The following is a 22733-nucleotide window of genomic DNA, read 5'->3' as shown; positions in this document are numbered from 1 at the left end:
TTAAAAATAAATGGACTTGATTTGGTCATGAGTAGGCCTAGTTTCCAAACAAATTAATAAGAACTTTATTAACCCAAGACACATTTCCAAATCAAGCTAGTCGAAATAATGTGACTCAAATTTTTCCCAAGAGCTATATTAATAAATTAAGAACTATGGATCTTTCCTTTCCTATACCTCCCAAAACTAAGGAAGTAGGCTACACTTTAAAACTTTTAACGACATCTACCCATCCTTAATTTGGATCACAATAACTGCACTTTTTGTGATTCTGAAATTGAAACAAGAGTGCATTTGTTTTTTGACTGTATAATTAGTAGAACCTTTTGGTTTGATATGAGTGGCTTAAAATTACAATAAATTAAATTTCTTCATTTTCAAAAAATTACATAACTTTTGGTATAATAATGGAAGATGTACGTGAATGTGGTGTTGATTCCTGTCCAAACAGTGTGGGGTCATAAATAAAGACATTTGCATAAACTGTAGGTTTAAAGTTGTTTACTTTGAGAGACTTTTTGATCCAAAACCATATTAATTGCATCCCTACATTTTTTAGGAGTAAAAACAGACAATTAAATGGCATAGAATCCTGCTGTACATAAAGAAAGATTGATTTGATATTGTTTCTGTGTTGATTCAGTGTTAAATAAGTGATTTAATTAAGGTTGAAAAAATATTTATTTTATGTCCATCTTGATCTATTTTTTATCGTTGAAATAACATTATTTCAGGGTGCAAACCTGATGAAAAATCAATGTTGAATTTTGAACATTGATTCAATGATCTTTTGGTTAATTCACATTGATTCAATGTTGATTCAGTGTTGGTCTGCTATCTGGGACATAGTAGAATATTTGGGGGAAATGATATATTCATAAATATAAGTGCCTTAAAACAAAGTTATTATTTTTTATTTTATTTTTCAGAAAGAATTTTTGCACTAAAAATAAAACAGCACCAGTGATAGAGCATTTTAAAGTAGCATTTTCAAGCCACATGTTCTCTTGAGAGGTGTTTACAAAAGCGGTTTTGGTTTTACAGAAAAGTCAACTTGCATCAATTTCCAGGTTTCACAGAAGCGGAAGTCGTCATAGTTGGGTAAAATTCTACAGCGGTGAATAAGAGAATACATAAAATATATATTTTTTGTAGTCCCATTTGCTGAAATAGCAAAAGAAAAACTCAACAACCGTGTTTTCACAACTTTCAAAAAGATCTAGAGAGAGATTGATAAAGGCAGTCAGAAGAAAGAAAGATGTCAACTTTACCATCACTCCCACAGCCACTTTATTAGAAACACCCTCACAGCAGCGTAAGTGTTAACTTTTTTTATTAATTTTTTTGATGATGGTAATACATAAATGTTATAAATGTACATAAATGAAAATATATAAAACTTTGCAAGATTTACTATGCTGATGACCGTAAAAACGCATCATCACAGTCCATGAAAAGGGTCAATCACAGAACTTTGATAAAATTTTTTAAAAGGATGCAGGTTTTGTAGGCCAACCCTGAAGTTAGCATCACCCTGGTTCCCTCAACAAAAACCCAATAGGATTTTTCCATTGGCTTTTCACTGTAAAAAATGTCTAACCTCTCTAAGTAAACATTTTCTAGTGACTGGTCACATCAAAATTTTTTAATTGGCCCAAGTGTAATTCTTGTTACAATAGTCTGTTAACATTGGCTCAATGAGAAATAATACGTCAGACTAATTGAAAAATTTAGATGTGACCAGTCACTAGAAAATTTTGACTTGGGGATGTAATTTTTTTTTTTTACAGTGTTGGATTATTGCAGAAAATAAGATCACGTTTTATTCATAATGATAATCTTCACAAATGAACACAACTTCTCATTAATTTTGAAGCATGAATACAATCGGCAGAAGTCAAAATACAGGGGATACATGCATGATGCATCACAAGAAAAAACACTTAAGAAAACAGGATAGGAAGAGCAAGGCAATAAAGTAGCCTAAGATACAGTAAACAGAGATAGACTATTAAAAGTAGTTCACAAAACATCTAAAGAAATATAAATGAAACATACAATAAATAAATAAATAGAAATAACAACATGAAACTTAATAAAAATGTCACCTTCAGGAAATCATGAGCTCATTTTTTTAGCTGGAACTGGAAGTGCTAAAAGGCTAACTCATTTTCGGGTTTTGGCCTACGAAAATACGTCATCCTTGCACCTATTGTTATATTTATTATTGGTCTTCAATTTATTATACTTCATTTATTATACTGGCAAAATCATGTCCTGCCCCACAGTTTTCCTTGTTGGAGAATCTGTTTCACTCGGATAGAAAGAAAGGAAGAAAAAGGGAAGAAAAGTCTATTCAGTTGCATCCTGACTTTAAGAGTAAAATAATGTTTGTTGAATTTTTTTTTTTATTATTATAAAAACCTCAAACCTGAAATATAAGGAAGCTTACAAACATGCATTATTAACAAGCAAGGTCCTCAACTACACCAAGGGTGTGAATTTTAAGATCCCTCCACTGTCTATCCCATGACGTAGGGTAGTACTTAAATAAAATGAAAAAGTACTCATAGGCTACCTAACAAAATAAATACTAGTAATTTTAGGAATTAAATGTTAAATGGGTTTGCCTATGTCATCAGGGTGTATTGTGATAGCAACCTGCTGACTGTGTGTATTATCAGTCAGCTTACTACATTTTCTCTGATGTATTTTATTGCACACAGGTTGTCAGTACACATGCAACACACACACACACACACACACACACACACACACACACACACACACACACACACACACACACACACACACACACACACACACACACACACACACACACACACACACACACACACACACACACACACACACACACACACACACACACACACACACACACACACAATATTTATAATTTTGTCATTTTTAAACAAATACAAATTTTCTTGACAATGAAATTCTTCTTCCGAGCCGGGTGAGGGCGCACTGGCGTTAAATGTCTGCAACCTCCAAACCACAGCACCAGAGGAAGAGTCATAAACATTGATGGACTGAGGCTTTCATATCATAAGGTGGGATGTTTCGAACATTTCTATTAGGCTGTTTTAGTGAAATGTGTGCTGTGCATTGCAAGGTTATACAGAGCTCACAGGCTAGTATTAGACCTGTCTCTGCTGCTGTCAGGAGGTGCAGTGCACTCTCTTACATTCATTTGCAAGTGCAACACTTTTGAGGCTTAACATTTAAAATGAATATGCTTGTGTTTTAATTTAACGAAGTATCTATGTTTTTTGTTTTTTTTAAACATAGAAAACATAGAAATATGCTCTCGGCACGCTTAACCACTTAAACTGTATTACTGCTTATTTATTTACACCATTGCAATTTGTAAGATTAACAGAATGTCTAACATTAAAAAACCCAGTGGATGAAAATAATTTCCATCCTGAAGTAACTTAAAATAACTGTTTTTATTTGAGTCTATTTTAAAATGTAATTTATTCCTGAATTTTCAGCATCATTACTCTGCTCTTCAGTGTCACATGATCCTTCAGAAATCATTATATTGTGCTGAAAACAGTTAGGCTATTTGTTCATAGTGTGTGTTATATAACTTATTTGGAACATCACTAGCAAACTACCCATGCACATGTCTAAAACAATAGTATACTTTGGTAATACTATTGTTTTAGACGTGTGGATGATTTACGGGTAGTTTACTAGTGATGTTCCTAATAAGCAAGTTGCTTTGGATAAATATAAATTGAATGGTTTGCATGCCCTGTTTTAAATAGGCACCTGGGATCATTGAACTGTACATCTTAGCATTAAGAATGCTGAAAATCAAGCAGAAGCAGCAGCTCAAGAAATGTAAGCAGCAGCAGCAGAGGCACATGCAAAAGATGGCTGGAACAGCTCAGGTAGATCCTCACAAACAAGGAGCACCAGTTGCTTCACTCCCTTATTCTCCTGATTGTCGTTTTCCTCAGCAGTCGCATGTGCATTCTGGAAGACGGTAAGGGCTCATATTTGGTGGAATATTTAACTACATGATACATGCAGACAATTATTATCAGATTGCCTTTTGTAACTGCCATCTCTTTAAAAAGCTTTAAATGATTGCCTGGATTTATGCTTTTTTAATGAATGTGCATCAACTGTAAAACAAATAATCAAAGACAAATAATTGCCTTGTCATTTGATTGTCTTTCTCCAAATACCTGTGTAACAGACCACCAGCACCAAATGCTTCTCCCATTCTTGCTTCAATCAGACCATGCCATAATCCCATGCTGCAACAGTGCGGGCTCATGCACACAATGCCAGGTAAAAGGTCCACCTCATCCTGTGTGCTGCTGTTATACTATGGACTGGTTTCACAAACAGGGCTTAGATCAATTAGGGCGTTTAAGTAGTTTTTATGAATGTGCCTTAGAAAAAACATTACTTTAGTGCATCTTGAGACAGCTCAAACATGCATTTTAGTCTGGGACTAGCCTTAAGCCTTGTCTGTGAAACCAGGGGAATATGTGTTAGATTTAACTTTTATATCAATATCCATTTGTTGGTTAACAAACCCCTGTGTATAACCTCATATAATATCTCATATTCTGTGTCTTTTCCCTTTTCTGAATCATTATAGATGTGTCTTTCAGTCACACCAAGCTGGTGTCAAGAGCTTTTCTAGAGGGAGGGGTCAGGCAGTCTATTCTTGGGCCTCCTCCTGTAGGCGTTCCAGTTAGACACCTCTGCATGAACTTTGCGGCTGATCGTTGTCCCCACCCATGTGGATCACACATCAGTAGGGTAACTGTCTTTCCTCATTAACATAGATTTACACGAATAGGGACATATTAACATCTTTTAAAGGGTTAGTTCACCCAAAAATGAAAATTCTGTCATTTACTTATCCTCATGTCATTCCAAATATGTATGACGTTTATTTCTTCCTGATGAACACAAAAGAAGATATTTTGAAAAATGTTGGTAACCAAATAGTTTTGGTTACCATTGACTTTCATTGTATGGACCAAAAAACCCCCAAAAAACATGTTCCACAAAAGAAAAAAAGTCATACAGTTTTAGAATAATATGAGGGTAAGTGATGATTTAGGGGTGAACTATCACTTTAAGACCTACTCACACCAAGGTTCAGAATTTGCTGAATTGAAATAGTGTAATCCTATGGACTTATTCACACTGAAATTATATATTTTTTTTTATTATATATATATTTTTATATAATTGCTTTCAGGTCATGTGTCCTGCATGTACATCTGTGAGCATATAAATCACTGACACTATTCAGGCACAGGAAACAAACGGCAAAATGGGAATTAATTTAATATTTTTTATATTATAAATTATATTATATTTATAATATATTATTTTATTTACCTTGCATCCTTTTACATAAAAAAACACCTGTATTGTTGTCATTTTATATATTGAATATACATGCCACTATATATTTAATATACATGCCACTCTTTTTTTGTATCCATCTATATCACTGTATTACTGTGAATAAAATTTGTATTATCACGTCATGGCTTATATTTTAAGAAATTGTTGTCGGATGGCATTAGTTCAATTTTCAGATGGGTTTTCATTGAAGAAGATGAATTCTTAATTAAATTGTATCTTGTATTCATGACCTTTTGTCATAAATGGCTTTTACATTATGTTCTTGGTGTGAACTGGTCTTTAATGCGTATTGAATTATAAAGCATGCTCTATTTTTGGATTGTTTACTTGGGTCGACTGATATGAAGGAGCATTGAACGTGTTTCACATTTATTTTGTTATTTAAGGAGCCTACAGTGCAGAGCCTAGACAGAAAGAAGGAGAATGTGCTAAACATAGCTGGGAAAAGTCATGGACAGATGAGAAAAATGAACACTGATTCAGACATCGGAAAAATGGGTGAGTACACATTAATGCTTGAGGAGACCCTCTACTTACAGTAGACTATTAACCAGTTGTGCATTTATTATAAAATCTGTTGTCAAATTATATGTTAAGATCCACAATACATAAATTGTATGTTCTTTCTCATGCCCTAAATAAACCCAATGGTACAGTTGGACAAATGAATTCTGCTGTCCCAGAACAAGCAGAGCCCCCTTTGAAAAAGCACAGAGGTCAGAGGTAATCTTGATTTTACTGTTATTGTTAAAAGTGGTTTGGTTTGGCATATTGATGTCATGCTGTTAATCAATGTAATATCACTGCAGAGTGACTAAAATGAATGAGGCTTTTTTTATGTTTCATGTAACATACTCACAAAACTTCACTGCCTATTTTGAACAGACCAGTTGCACTGGGGGAAGAGTCTGGAAAAGGAGATAGGATACAGCAGACACCAAGATCAAACTCTGCAAGTGTTTCAGACCATGAAGGTATTTAGTGACTGTGTGTGTGGCTTGCTGTATTTGTCTCTTTAGCCTAAGGCAAACTACAAATCCACTGAAAAAATGCCACTCTCTTTTTTTACTTTTCAGTTATACTGTTATCGAACTCTTCATCTGCAACTTTAACATATTATATACTACTGAGTCATGGTTAAATGTTGAACATACTTTTATTTCCCCTCTAAATGATGCAGAGGATGATAACGGTTCTGCACAACTTGAAGAAGACAGTGTTGATCAGAACAGAGCAGCAGAGGTGCAGTATCACAGCATCAGTAATATATTTCCATCTTTACCTCTGGACATTCCCAATAACATCAGTACATCTCAATTAATGCAACTGAATACAAAATGCACTGAATACATTTTTTTTTACAATAATAATTTTACACTTAATGCTTTCAGATGAACATCGGTTTGTATAAACAAAAGACACATATATAGTAATGCATGTCATATTGTGCAGCTCAAGAGACATTATACACACGTTTTAAATGCAAAGTTGAATTTATTTGATCAAAAATACAGTAAAGAGTATAATTAAAGTTCAAAATCATTTTAATATAATTTTAATTAAATATTTTAATATGTTATAAAAGATGATTATTCCTTTGATGGCAAAGCTGAATTTCCAGCATCATTACTCCAGTCTTCAGTGTCACATGATCCTTCAGAAATGAATTCTGATGTGCTGATTTGGTGCGCGAGAAACATGTCTTATCAGTCTTGAAAACAGATTTGCTGCTTTATATGAAAACTGATTAAAAAAAATATTTGATGACTGGAAAGTTCAAAAGAACTTCATTTATTTGAAATAGGTTTTATCAATTGAATGTATCCTTGCTGAATACATTATTTATTTATTTTTTTATTTTTTTTTTTTTTATCTGCAAACTTTTGAATGTTAGTGTATGTGTTAGCACAAGACTAATGTTATATTCACTTACCAATTGTGTCTGTGCAAAGCTGTATGCAGTCTTTCAGTTTCTCTCATGACCTTGTAAACGTTGTAATCCAGTTTATCAGAAAGGGGCATTATGTAACTATCTGTAAATCATGATGCTCCACCCATAGGCGTTATATCATAACAAGAAATGAATCTGCCTTGAAAAGAGCTCCACCTCAAAAGAACAATTCTGACACTTAATCAACAAAAGCTTATATTGTATTGAACCTGGAATACTCGTTTAATAAGCGCTGTGTCGTTCAGGTGCAGGGTGTTGGTACGTCTCTGAAGGTGACTATCCAGCGTAGCAGTGAGAGTCGAGCCTTCAGCACTTCACCTGAGGAGATGGCAGCAGGTTCAGGCCATGATGGCGAGAAAGAGAGAAGCAAACACACAGTCAAATTCACCTGTTACATTTGCAACATCACCTGTCCTGACCAGCAAGTAAGACTTGACTGTACGTAAACGAGGAGAGGAGTCAGTTGATCATGGCGTTTAAGTGAAGTTGTTTGACCTCTGCAGGGCTTCCAGACTCACATGATCAGTTTAGATCATCAGCAACGTATGATGGAAATCCAGCATGTGAGTAATACCTGTCTGGCCACACTGTTACCTCAAACCCAGGAGTCCCTGCAGAGAACAAACAGGTAAGCGATGCTCTCCATATTTTAAAGGTGTAGGGTGTATTTTTAATAAGTTGACTTACTCATAAGAGTGAATGAACACTGTTACTCTGTGTCAACGTCAGAACTATTGTCGAGTCAATGACAGTCTGAGAGAGCCGAGAGAAAAAAAGAAAATGCCAAGTTCACAGAATTGTAATCTTTGTGTTCGTACATTTTTTAAAAGATCATACTATTTTATACTAAATATTCGATCAAAAGAAGATTAAAAAATAATGGTTTTTTTTTTTGCAATAGTCTTTATTGGTTTAATGCATCCTGAATAAAAGTTAATTCCTTTTTTAAAAAATCGGACCTTCAGATTATCGAGTATGGCTTAATTGCAGGTATTGTTTAAGGAAAATGAGAGAATAACACTATTTCAGAAGATGATTGTTTTTTGTTCTGTAACAGAGAGAGGAGGATGGGTCATCAGCGCTGGTGTCCTACCTGTCAGTGTCGTTTTTCTGGTGACCTCATTGAGCACAGACGAACAAAGAAACACAAGGTGACCTTAACATTAACATTAACAAATCAAATCTCACCATAATCACTGCTAATAATATCCAGGAGTAAAGTTTAAACCACTGACTGTGTACAAATGCTGTCTTGTCTCCTCATTAGATGTCAAAAGTGTCTTCTAGACCTTTCTGTACCCTGTGTGAGCGCCACTTTAGGACTCCTCGCAAGTTTGTTGAGCATATGAAGTCTCCTGAGCACAAACAGAGGGTTGAGGAGGTTTGTGTATTTGTGTAGATATTTGAATATAAAATGCTTTGAATGACATCAATAAGACTTTTCTCAATTGTTACAGTTAAGAAACGAGGGCGGCCCAGAGATTATGGAGGAGCTCATAACTGTGGATGCTATTGGCTGCTTTGAAGGGGAAGACGATTATGAGGAGGATAGAAATGAAGAAGAGGTTGCACTGTTTGAGAGGGTTTGTTGCATGACTTTATGTGCTCTTCTAAATTTGTTTCTTTTGGTACTCTTGAGTTTTTACTTGAATTTGTTTCACAGCATCCTGCTCATAGGGAGATTGCTCTTGAAGATACGACTGATAATGAGACATATGATCCAGACACACAATATGGTGAGTCATCAGCTTCAACCACATCTCTAGATTGTCAAAGAACAGTTTCTGAGTAACTTAACAGTTCTGACTGCTTTCTGACTCTCAGGCACTAGTTTTGTGGTGCCTGTCGCTGGTTTCCTCTGTAAGCTCTGTCATAAATTCTTCCACTTTGAGTCCTCTGCACGGGAAACTCACTGCAGGTCTCTTATGCACTTCCAGAACTTGCAGGTAAGGAAAATTACGGAACCAGTTGTATATGCAGTTTTTCCTTAATGTGCGTGGCATTTAAGAGGTGGGCAAATCTGAAATCAATGATACTACATTCATTCATTCATTAACAATTTCAGTCGTATCAGACTCTTGGTGATCCTATGGGCCATCTCTTGCCATACGCGAGAGACTGTTCATGAATTTTCTTGCCGATGATTTTTCCGGGGTTAGGTCGCTAGGTCTTTCCCCAACCATCCCCATTACATGGCTTGGGACTCCATGTAAACTCCACACAGAACTCCACACAGAAAGACCTCCTGGCTCAGCCGGGACTCAAACTGGGAACCTGCTTCCTACTGAGCCACTGTGCTGCCCGCCTTTTTTTTTTTTTTTTATGCTTGCACTACAGTTGAAAAGTTTGCGTTACAAAATACAGTAAGCCATTACTCCAGTCTTCAGTGTCACATGCTCCTTTAGAAATCAACATGCTATATCTAATATGCTCAATAAACATTTATTATTATTATTATCAATGTTGAAAACAGTTGTGCTTAATATTTTTGTGCAAACCGTAGTGCATTTTTCAGGGTTATTTGTGGAATAGAACAGTTAAAAACAGCATTTATTTGAAATAGAAATATTTTGGAACATTATAAATCTCTTTACTGTCACTTTTGTTCAGTGTAATGCATCCTTGTATTAATTTCTTAACAAAATATTCTTAAGGTACAAATTTCTACTTAAGTACTACAACTATACATGTGACTTTGTGCATGACGAATCAGAACCAGACCATAATTTATTTCTAAATTGAATAACGCTTTCTAAAAATCTATAGGATGTTCCCAATAAGAGAGGGTGAATTAGCCAGTCTGCATTGGTACATTCACTACTGACTAACATGTCTGTGTAAATAACGTAAGGAGGGACTTCTTTTGTCAAACAAAAAACAAAAAGAAAAGTTTATAAACTGTTAATAGGGCTAATGCAATGCAAAATACTTATTGTATATTTGATTTTCAGAAGCACAACACCCCGAAGATGCAGAAGAACTGTGAGAGTGATGCCTCATGTAGTAGCCCAACGGCGGACCCTCGAGGCCTGGAGCTCATTGCTTCCTGCGCCAATAAAACCATGATTTCTGACAGCAGCCAAGCAGATCTCAAAAGATCACACATCAATTCCTCAAGGGACCACTTACACCCGAGGAAGCTTAAACCATCTAAAAGAGCGCACAAATCCAAGACTTCACGCTCAAAAACCTCTGTAGCTCCAAAGAATCCTTGCGTGGTCATGAAGCACTTAATATGTACTCCACATTGTGGCTCGAGGTCAAGCCAAGAGTCACGCTGCCAAGAAAGCAATAGGCTTGACTCGAGTGTTCAACTACTGCAAACAGAGTCTGGTGAAAAAGAAAAGACATCCTTTGACCCTGTGCATTATTCAGAAGAGCAAGAAAATGTGAACGCAACACCCACAGTCAGTTTGTGTCATGTATCACAGTTGAACTCGGAGGAGAATGTTACAAAACCAATTGAGGTTAAAGAGACGGTCAGCAAAGACCAAACAAAAAATACCTTTCATGCTCATAAGAAAACCTGACAGGAAAAAAAATAAAAATCACTTGTAATTATTGTATAATAAATGTTTATTTAAATTCAGAAATATTGTAATTCTTATTTGCTTTCATTGCATTTTGTTTTATATATAATTATCAATAATATTATAATTGTTGAACAGCAGTGTTTACTACATTTATTAACTGTGGTTAATTTTGTTAATTGAATTGTAATTATTTGTTCATTCTTATTCATAATACAGTTGTCATTTGTAAAATGTAAAAAAAAAAAAATGTAATACCCAAAAGAAATAAATGCTGTAAAAGTATGGATAATTGTTAGTTAATGTTAACTCTTGTATTAACTAATGTCAATGTCTAAAATCTTGTTGTAACACCGTCCTGCTGCCATATATTTATGTCTATGAATTTGAATCTTGAATCAGAGGAAGTAAGGTCACAGACAGTTTGTGATGGTTAAAGAGTGTTTATCCCAAACGGATAAGGATAAGAAACGGATAAGAAAAGGAAGCAAAACTGAAATGTCCAGAATTGCAAAAAAAAAAATATTATAATAATCCACACAGATATTGTGTTCATTGTTAAGTAAATAAATGTGAAAATAATTTGTTAAAAATCATCAGAATTTTAAAATATCTAAACCCATATAAGTAGTAATAAAATATATAATGTTTTATTATTTAAAAAAAGAGGTCCACCATATTTCAACAAGATTTCTGGTCTCGCCACTGGCCTGAGAGTAGACCAGATGTCACTGCTTGAGCTCTATATTCTGGCTACATCAGTACACGTGGCATGCACATATATGTGTGTCCTATAGGGGGCGACAGAGCGAACTGCAGGGCATTATGGGGCGGAGATGGCATTCTAGTACGCACAGACGACGGTGAAGCAAGTCTAGTACGAGACCTGTAACACAACGGGTAGCTGACATAGGTATCGATAAACGGAACGGAATCAATCTAAGGTGTCCTGCAGACGGAAATCGTCTCTTGGATTTTGGTGTCATGGCTCAAAATGATTTAATGAGCAACGCGGAGGACGTGGCGGATCAGGTGAGAGAACAGAAGGCCCTGCCAGGGAAGGGAACTTGCACACTAAATCATGGAGACTACACTGATTCACTAAACAAACGGTTCCTAAGTTCGGGAAAGTCCATGTGTGCGTGTACAGTTCGGGTCACGTTTGCTTGACTGCAAATTAGATTTGTTTATTAACTAACTTCTAGTCTTGTGACCCAGATGGAGGAACTGAACTAGTGATACTGTCTTGAAGAACTGTGCCAAAACCTTGATTTTCCAGGGCTGCTTTCGAGTAACGTTACTGATAAGGACTGCATGACAAGTATTTATGTGGTCGCGAGGTATATAAATACATATACGGTATTTTTGCGTGCCCAGAATGTTTGAACGTCATACAAACTTTATCTGTAATCATTTGCATCAGTGCAGTCACACATCTGTGCATTTGATGAAGCTGTAGTAAATGATGCACTGTTACTATACTCGTTTGATATAGTTCCCATACGATGACTGATTAGGAAAATATTAGGTTTTGTTGTCCAGGTTCAAAAGGATTTTGACAGCTGGACATTAATCGAATGCGTTTATGTTGTTTACGTTGCAAAATGTGCATAATTTGTATGATTATGAATGTGGTTGGGGCTCTTTTTCATGCTGCGTAGTTATTTTGGGCTTAATAACATGAAGCAGCTTTAGGATTATGTCATTATTGTAGAAGCGTATAATGGAGTGGTTTGGTTTATCAGTTTTGGGGATTTCAAGGCCGAAATAAGGCCATTAGTGCCATAATCATCTCAGTTTATTAATTTATAGCTTAATTTTCAGTGTCATTTTGGTAAATTGATTAAATCCCAGCCAATGACGGCTATATTTCTTTCTATTTTTAACCGGTTTTATCACATGGCAACTGGAAACATATTAAAAATCATATCTTTCTTTTATTCATACAACTCTAATTCAGTAATAAAAAATTTTTTTGACAGAGAGCAAATATGTGATGTTCATGGAAACAAGTCAAATGCCCTCCAGGCATGCAGACTAGAGTAATGTTGACGCACAGGCAGACATTGGCCCTGGTATCTTTTCCCCATTCATTTAGTCTTGCTTGGTACTTGTTGAATGCTGATTGGCTCGTTGTCTTCTTAGTGCTGATGTGGATCGTCTGGGGGCGGGGCTTAGCAGAGGCCAGTGTCAAAGCTCTCAATAAGCCTTGAGTTAATCACAAGCATGTTTAGAGAGTGTTATTGCCCATGTAAAAAAAAAAACTAAAATGCCTTGTTCACACACACACACACACACACACACACACACACACACACACACACACACACACACACACACACACACACACACACACACACACACACACACACACACACACACACACACACACACACACACGTATGTATGTGTGTGTATATATATATATATATATATATATATATATATATATATAGTAATCCTACAATCAGCACATTTTTATTCAAAAAGAAAAGAATTCTATAGTTTACCATTGTATTTTATAGTTTATACTCTATAGATTACTTCTTACTTTCATTCAACTTTTAAGAAGAATGAATTAAGTTGATATTTTCATTTACCAATATAATAGGCTATATTCTAACAATCTTGTCCTTACAGCGATGAGAATATAAGATCATGTAATAATCCTGTAAGAGTAAATTGCAGCATCTTTATTCTTCCCTGTCCATCTTTATTCAACACCTGTTATGAGGAAGTGGAAAAGATTTATTGCTAGTAAACCACAGTGATATTTAAATGCTGGAGTCATAGCCCTTGTGCTCATCATGAGTCATCAGTAGCAAATGGATGCAAATTGGCCACCTGTTCTCTTGATATTGTAGGGGAAAGTGAAAAGGGTAATTGGAGCTCAGGGGTTAAATATTAAACAACATGCATTTGAAGAGCTGCTTCAGCGCTTGCTTATTTGATGTAATATAAAAGTTGTGTAAATCTAAAGCATTCAGCCTAGGGAAATATTTTTTTAAATAATTTTTTGCAATTTATTCCTGTTTTAGGTTTATGAAAGCATATTGTATAGCTAATTACTAGGCTTGCTGCGATAGTTGGTGTTACACGGTGTCCCGCACACCGATTACATCACTTGCCCACCGTGGCACCGCATTTTTTTTTTATAGTAATAAAAATCATTTAGTTCAGTTAGAGAACAGACATTACAATTAAAAACTGAAGGCATCTATTTAATTCAGTCTGAGTCAAACAAAAATCGCACCACAGATCAACAGCAGGAGTCAGATTTCATATCAAGTCAAGTCACCTCTATTTATGTAGCGCTTTTTACAATACCTATTGTTTCAAGGCAGCTTTACAGAGATAACAGGAAAGTAATGCAGCAGTGTCATTTATCACATGACAAGAGTGAGGCGAGCTGACTGTCAAGACAATGGTGGAAGATTTGGTTTCATAGTGAAATGTTAAAGCGCCTATTTGGAAATATTTTGGATTTAAACCCAATGCTAATAGGGAAACATTAAGGCAATCTGCAAATTTTGCCTGATGAAGGTTGCAGCTTCCGCAGGTAGCACTTCTAAATTACACACATACCTTCATGGTGTATAACATGTTTTTTTTTTATAATTTCTATGTTTAATATGAGCGAGTTTGTCATTGTACTGTTTTTGTTGTGTTTTTCATTAAGAGTAATAATGAACCCACCATTCGAGCAATTGCTGCTAATTCGAAAGCGAAAGTAAAATGTGCACAGGCATTTAAAAGCGTGGTGGATAAGAGGAAAAAATGGCTTTTGTGATACCGGTATTACTGGTGCTGTCACATGCCGAATGACCGGTGGGAAATTCCTCCTTTATCAGATTCCTTAATCTTAACACCATTTTACACCATTTAACATGATTATACCTGTACTGCTCATACCTAGATGTGGGGATTGTTTATATGTTTGTCTTTTCGTTCATCTCTAGTTCCTTCGAGTGACGAAGCAGTACCTGCCCCACATAGCGCGTCTCTGTCTGATCAGCACGTTCCTGGAGGACGGCATTCGGATGTGGTTCCAGTGGAGTGAGCAGAAAGAATATATTGAGACGACGTGGGGATGTGGGTTCTTTCTGGCCACACTGTTTGTCTTAATCAACTTACTCGGACAGCTGGGTAAGAAGTTTGTTCAGCACTAAAATATTCAAGTTGGACCTTCTTCAGATTTTTATATAAAAATGTTTGATTAATCTTCTCTGTTAAACAGGTGGTTGTATACTGATCCTGAGCAGGAATTTTGTGCAATATGCCTGCTTTGGATTATTTGGGATCATCGCCTTACAGGTGTGAGCATTCTGTTTGAGTTTTTTAAGATGTAATTAGATATAATCTGTGGATAGGACTATAATTGACTTAAACCGTTTATTTACGGTCTTGATCTTTATCTGTTCCAGACTGTTGCTTATAGCATTCTTTGGGACCCAAAGTTTTTGATGAGGTAAGTGTTTTTTGTTGCAGGATATGGCAAGTATGTGTAGATCATCCTATGTTTTATTCTGATCTTGTCGTTCTCGACTTCTCTCCTCTGTGTTCAGGAATTTGGCTCTGGGTGGAGGTCTGCTGCTGCTCCTTGCTGAGTCACGCTCTGAGGGCAGGAGTATGTTTGCTGGTGTTCCCACTATGAGAGAGAGTTCTCCTAAACAGTACATGCAGCTCGGAGGCAGAGTCCTGCTGGTGCTTATGTTCATGACGCTGCTGCACTTTGATACCAGCTTCCTCTCGGTGAGCAAACATCCTCAACCTGGTAAATGGGTGAATCGCAAAGAGATGTGATTTATCCGTTTAACCATTTAAATTATATTTCATCCAAAAATGTAAACCTTTTTGGGTGCAAAAAAACTTTGCAAACATTATAAACTAACCTCGAGAAACATTATATAAAAATCTGAAACTGCATTTCCTTGACCCCTTTAAGATGTTTAGGTAACACTTTAGTTTACAGTGCAATTGTTACACGTTACATGTAATTACTGTAGTAATAACTATAAATTATGCATAATTACATGCAATTAACCCAAAACCAAACCCTCATCCTAACCCTAACCCTATAGTAAAAGTATTAAGTGAAAATCTTAATGACCCCAAACCTTTGAGCAATATAGTGTATTCTTCGTGTATATTTTGTTTATTTTTTAAAATGTTAAATTCTGTCATCTTTTACTCACACTCATGTTGTTCCAAACCCTTAAAACTTTCGTTCATCTTTGGAACACAATTGAAGATATTTTTAATTAAATCTGAGTCATTCATCAACATTCATCAACACACACATCAGTTGTGATAAACAGAAGCTTAAGTATGCATGCTTGGCATGCGAGAACCAATGAAGTTCATTCTTGTGTGTTACCAATGAGGTTTTATTCTCTCTTGTCAAGCAGGTTCGTTTGAGCTTTTGTTTGTGTCCACTGATCAATGTTTGTATGTGAATAAAAGCCTAAATTCAATCTGTTCATCATATAAAGTGATTGTGTCTTCTTAGAAAATTTAGACTAAACCCCTCAATTCATATGGATGAACTCTATGAACTTTTTGAAGCGTCAAAGTGGTAGTGAATGATGTATACTATCAATAGAGAGTACAGAACTGGCTCAGATTTTATTAAAATAACTTGGTGTTCCGGAGATGAACGAAAGTCGTACGGGTTTGGAACAACACAAGGGTGAGTAAATGACACAATTGTAATTTTTGGCTGCTTTTGTTTGTAAAAATATATACTGAATTTGCAGCAGAAAATTACGTTTTAGAATATTATAAAAATTTGTCAACAACACTTTTTCAAAATGAATATGTATTTACCTTTAAACACTTTTTAGAAACAAGTTTAGATACTTGATATAAAACTTCAGTCAGCCCTGTTTGCATGTCTTTGAATGTAGGAGACTCCTTTTTGTTTATAGTTGGCTTTTTCTGGCTTTATGAATGTTTTTATTAACCCAGCATATTATGACTTGGAAGAACGTCTAAGACATTATTGCATTGTGTTCAGCTGTTTGTGCAGGTCACCGTCATAAAGATGATGTTGTGATTGTTGCTCAGGATGTGGGATTGTGGTTGAGTATTTGCGCCAATTACACCATGATGCAACCTGAAATGCAAGCTTTCTCAAACCTGATTCAGTCTATCTGTATACATTTAGCATTATAATAGAAAGTGCTCATGGCTTGTTTGGTTTGCAAACATTAAAGCTATAATGGCAAGACTATTTTCAGCACTGATGTCATTCATCTCCATGGAACAATTCTGAGATACTCCTGGCTGGCTGACTCTGCCTCTTTGGGCAGTTGTGGCCTAATGGTTCGAGAGTCAGACCTGTAACCTGAGAGCTGCGGGTTCGAGCCTTGGTACGCGCATTAAATGTAAGTGGGGGGAGTGAATGTACAGCACTCTCTTCCATTCTCATTACCCACAACTGAGGTGCCCTTGAGCAAGGCACCTAACCCCTAATCACCTCAGCAAAAATGGCTGCTCTAGGTGTGTGTTCAATACTCACAGCTGTGTGTGTGCGCACATACTAACAAATTCCGAGTATGGGACACCATACATGGCTGCACGTCACGTCACACAGTCTGTTCTGATACAGTCAACAGAATGTGGGCATTACGTCCAGTTATAATTTGTCTAATCGTATATAGTTAGGACAGCAAAATACATACTTAGAATTATCAACTTTTAAAAGGGAGACTTATTGTTGACATTAAAGACCATACTCTTCAGTATTTTGGCATAAATTCATCTGACGTCCATATTAGGTGACACATTGCACAACATGCGCACATTTTCTAAATACATAATCAAAACTACACACGATGAATAAAACAAAATGACACAGGCTACTTTAATTAAAGGTACAATTGCAATTGTACAGATGGGTTGTGCCAAGTCTGTCAACCGCAATAAACACTACCATTCAAAAGTTTAGGGTTGGTAAGAATTTTTTTTTAATATGTTTTTGAAAGAAGTCTGTTATGCTCACCAAGGCTGCATTTATTTGATACAAATATAGTAAAAACAGTAATACTTGTGATGAGATGATACAATTTAAAATAAGTGTTTTCTGTTGTAATATATTTTTTAAATGTGATTTATTCACGTGATTCCTGAATTTTCAGCAGCCATCATTCCAGTCTTCATAAATCATTCTAAAATGCTGATTTGATGCTCAAGAAACATTTCTTATTATCATCACAGCTTAATATTTTGGGTACCATGATGCATTTTTTTTCCAGTTTTTTTTTGATGAATAGAAAATTCAAAAGAACAGCATTCATTTGAAATAGAAAGCTTTTGTAACAATGTATTTACTGTCACTTTTGATCAATTTAATGCATTTTGATGAATAAAAGTATTTATTTAAATAAAATTCTTACTAACTCCATAATTTCATAATGTTTAATTTGAGGATACTTTCTTTACTTTTGTATCTTAAACAGTTTTTATTCCCAGTGTTGGGTCACCACAAAATTGAATGTGTCCCAAAACCAGTGTCTGTGATGTGCCTTCTCCATTGTAGTAATCCTTTTCACCACTTGAGGTCAGACGTGGACAGGCTTTCAGTTGCATAGATGATTTCTGCAGTTTTGAATCCTCCTTCCTGTATTACAGTTTTACATCAGTCACATGTGTCACTGACTTCCTTTTTCTAAAGTATCTGTGTTTGCTTCAGATTTTGCAGAACCTGGTTGGTACAGCTCTCATTGTCCTGGTGGCTGTTGGTTTCAAGACTAAACTGGCGGCCCTCACCCTGGTCATCTGGCTGCTGGCCATCAACGTGTACTTCAATGCTTTCTGGACCATACCAACCTACAAGCCCATGCACGACTTCCTCAAGTACGACTTCTTCCAGACCACATCAGTGATCGGTGGCCTTTTGCTGATAGTAGCACTAGGTCCAGGTGGAGTGTCCATGGATGAGAAGAAGAAGGATTGGTGAGACGGGACTGAACTCAAAACGGCTCACTCGCTCACTCTGTAGTTTGCCCTTTGGAAATTCTTTTCTGTGCAGTTATCACACAAAGCAGGTACACTACTTAGAGAGGAAGGAGCCAATTGAGACGTGGCCTCACGAAAACACCCAAGGACCAACAGAATGACCTGCTCTCCACTTCCCATGCACTGTCTATGTTTTCATCTTGCGTGCTTACTGAATTATTTCTACCAGCACTTTTAGACATATTAGGTTATCATATTTATTTTCTAAGGTTCAGGTCAGATTCTGTTATTTGAGAACCCCCTTGAAAATCTGGAACATTCATGTTATAAAAGCTGCGACCACGTTGAACGAATAACAAATTCATCTAATTTGCCATTTTCTCTGCCTTTTTATTTCGGTGCCAATTGCAAGTCAGTGTACCAAAGACGCATCCTCAGAGATATACTTCATTGTGCCTCCGCGTTCATTTAAGCCATTTTAGTTTATCACAAAATGAATTTGAAGTAAAATGGAGAGTCGATGTCATTGAGTTTATTCATGGGTCAGCCGGACTTCAACTGATATCGTTGCTGTGTTAAATTACTGCGCACTGGGTATTTTATATGTGTCAATCTCTCCCTCAGCAGGCAAAACAAGAGTTTGCAAAGAGATTCTTATTCATAACATTTTTTTACCATTTCAAAGTAGTTAAACGTAAGATGAAAAAGTGTAATGGCCATTTTGAAAAATGCTGCATTCCATTCTAAGGATTCATTGGCTTTTCATTCTCCTGTAGCAAGCTGTTAGTTTGTAATCGTGTTTGCTGTCTCTTGTCAGGTCACTTTAAAGTTTACAAAAGGCGAATTATAGTGTTTCTCGAAACAAGCAGAGAGTTAGATGAGAATATTGAAACCCTGTGGTTTGTCAGACTCGATGTTCAACCTCTTTGTAAAAAAAAAAAAGAAAAAAAGAAATAACTGAAAAATATTGATTTTCTAAGTGTTTTAAATATTTGTTTTGACATAAAGGGAAAAGAAAAAATGTCGGCTGTTTATTTTTTTTATTTTTTTTATAGTTAACCATTTTTTATGAGTAACCAACAATAAAATGTAGTGATATTCAAAAAGCAAAACATTTTTTGTCTACATGACATGGAGGAAAAAAGAACGGTTACTGAAGGTGGTAGTCTGGACATATAAAGTTATGTTCAAGCTGTTAGTTTTGATCAAAACTGTAGTCATCATGTCCATGTCTCATAAACCTTCACAACCAGCAGAAATTATTATCTCAATACGGAAGTCAAAGGAAACCATTTCCCCAAACATTCAGCACAGAAAATGTGAAGTGGTCAGATTTTGTGTAGGCCTAAACTATTTATTGCTTGAATAATGCTTGCCCTAATGTTCTACATTGTATGAATGTATTTTGAAGTAAATAGAACATATGGAGGAAAGCCTCCTCTATTTGTCTATTATAGTAATTTTTATCTTTTTAGACGCTTGTTTGCCGAGAGAAAACATTTCGTCTGTCTACCTAAACAACGCTATTTACGATGTTGGACTGAAATTTAAATTAATACCAAGTAGACCACCAGGAAAACATTACAGGACCACCACAGAACTTCCATTGGTCTATGATGATATATGCCTGTACCTGCAGAGCATTACGGTGATTCGATCCATATTATACACACAATAGTGTTGAGTTTGTGTGTATTGAGAGACGTGAAATTACTATTACTTCTATGTCCTTTTTAGTTTTAAAAAGAATCTTGACACAAAAGGAAATATAATTGTTGCCACATTAGCAAAAATGTTCACCAAAATATAATTTTACTAAAGTAAGACTGTGGTAATAACTGGTGTTGCCAATGTAAATTTCGTAAGGAGTTTTAATATTATTTTTCGGAATATAATATAATTTTGCTTCTAATGCAATAGGCTATGCCGCGAACGTACATTCCTGAGGATAAGCAGTAGAGGACGCTAAAGCTGTTTCTAACGACTAGTTGCTTCAAACCATTTCCTTAAGTATGATTTTTTTTAGTCTTCAGGTAGCGGTTAATGATATATTCAGTCACATACCCTCTCAAGTCTTCAAGGTATTTTCTTTTAAGGTAGGCTAATTGTTGTTTTTCCGTCTACGGTTTCTGTTAACTAGCCTAATTAACTATCGTATGAAACGCAAAGTGCTAAATTACATGAATCATTATTCATACTGAACGGGAGAGTTTGAGTAACATCACATTTGATATATATATATATTTTTTAAGTTAGGCTATATCTATCAGCGTACATATGATTTTTAGTTGACGGGTATTGAAAGTGCCACAAAGTGTAATTATATTGTGTGTTTGAATATTATGCCCTGGTAAAACCATGGTGTGCTCTGCATGTAACTTACGGTGGTATTCTTGATCAAACTTCGAAAACAGAGCAATGGCACATAAATAAGAGCGATCGAAACTAGTTGTCACACGTTTACTCCAGTAAATAAATCTTGGATTAGTCTTATTTTTAATGTCACTTTTTTAAAAACAAATGTTTAATTCTTGACTACAAAGAAAAAGATATCCTATAGAATGGGGCGTGTTGTCAATAAAAAGCCATTAACAATCTATTATACATTAAACAATTATAAAACAGCAAAAAATGGTAAAGGTTAGAAAGAAATGCCTAACAATTGTTCGTTAAAAAAAAAAAAATGGCATCATTGCATTGTATAAAAATCAAGATATGTCACATCTTGCCCCACTGTGAAGTTTATGAAAAATACACTTGTCCTGAAAACACACAGTTCAACTTTTCAGCTAGGCTAGTTGACTAGTTATACTGTGGACTCCTGTTTCAAAGGAAATGTAAATGTGATTTTATTACATTTTACTGCAAAAATATTATGATAGCCACTGAAACTTCAGCTTGCAGAAATCCAGACACAATTTAAATTATTCAAATTTCAAAGAGGGTTTTGAAGCCAACATACAAAACTAGTACTGCAGTAGCCTATTTCTTGCGAGAGAGGTTTGATATTGAGACCAGGCCCTTTGGAAACATAACTGGCAGTTCTTCATCTTCATCTTTTTGTTTTCCTCATCCTTGATCCCAACTCACTTCCTCAGCCTTTAGCCAAGCAGTGATTGCTCTGTAAATGAAACATTATTTATAAACAAATACTGCCTCCTTCCTTGGCCAAATTAGCATGAGTTTGTAAAGATGCTGTGGGAGTTCAGCTGCAGGTCAGTGGAGATTCCTCGGGTTTACCGTACACATCCCATTCACAAGCCTTGAGGGAATAAACCTTCGCCAGGGACCAGGGTATAGTGCCATGTAATTTTGGACAGGAATGAAAACAAGGCTGTGAGTTACAGAAGTACAGGGTGTTCATTGGATTGTAAGTTCTGCTGATGATATGTCTTTCTGAAAAAACTTTCATTAAACAAAAACTCCATAAAACAATTTTGAAAGTTATAAATTGTGAAAATTGTGTAAATGTATGACTTTTATCCAATGCGTGCTAATGCTATTGTAACATCTGTAAATGCCCTGCCTGATGTACTCCTTAGTGCAGTTCTCAACTCAGGTTTTTGTGCTTTGCTTAGGGGTAAAAAGGAGTTTGAAATACATTTGCAGCAATATACTGTCAGCAAACATCCCGACGCCATCCACTTTTCTGAGAGCGAGGTTTAGATGAATATGTGGATATTTGATGCATGCTTTCCTCTCAGTAACAAAAATGAAAACAGCACGAATGAAAACAGATAAGAAAGCATCTGAGAAATTCTGAACTCCAATCAAGTCACGCCACGTTTATTTATATAGCACTTAATAAAAGAGATGGCTTTAAAGCAAGCAGCTTTACTGCATTACATATGAAGAACAGTCAA

General features: G+C 35.8%; 2 protein-coding genes across 2 annotated transcripts; both read left to right on the top strand.

Moving 5' to 3' along the window:
- The first annotated feature begins 3010 nt into the window (after positions 1-3010).
- Positions 3011-10974, top strand: ciz1b (cdkn1a interacting zinc finger protein 1b). The gene is made up of 16 exons (XM_082169822.1): positions 3011-3074; positions 3798-4018; positions 4235-4329; positions 4646-4809; positions 5817-5928; positions 6087-6153; positions 6316-6404; positions 6611-6672; positions 7627-7806; positions 7885-8009; positions 8439-8532; positions 8649-8762; positions 8839-8964; positions 9045-9117; positions 9206-9327; positions 10333-10974. Exons 2-16 carry the CDS (start codon positions 3837-3839, stop codon positions 10909-10911), a joined length of 2184 nt encoding a protein of 727 aa, XP_082025948.1. The 5' UTR covers positions 3011-3074; positions 3798-3836; the 3' UTR covers positions 10912-10974.
- A 751-nt stretch (positions 10975-11725) lies between these two features.
- surf4l (surfeit 4, like) lies at positions 11726-20319 on the top strand. Its single transcript, XM_082169666.1, has 6 exons — positions 11726-11943; positions 14871-15057; positions 15149-15225; positions 15336-15379; positions 15477-15663; positions 18605-20319. The coding sequence occupies exons 1-6, from the start codon at positions 11896-11898 to the stop codon at positions 18869-18871; spliced, it is 810 nt and encodes a 269-aa protein (XP_082025792.1). The 5' UTR covers positions 11726-11895; the 3' UTR covers positions 18872-20319.
- The last annotated feature ends 2414 nt before the right edge of the window (positions 20320-22733 follow it).

Source organism: Leuciscus leuciscus (assembly GCF_965113295.1).
Source record: "Leuciscus leuciscus genome assembly, chromosome: 5".
In the NCBI taxonomy this organism is placed as follows: Eukaryota; Metazoa; Chordata; class Actinopteri; order Cypriniformes; family Leuciscidae; genus Leuciscus; species Leuciscus leuciscus.
This window is presented reverse-complemented; position numbering and strand designations above follow the sequence as displayed.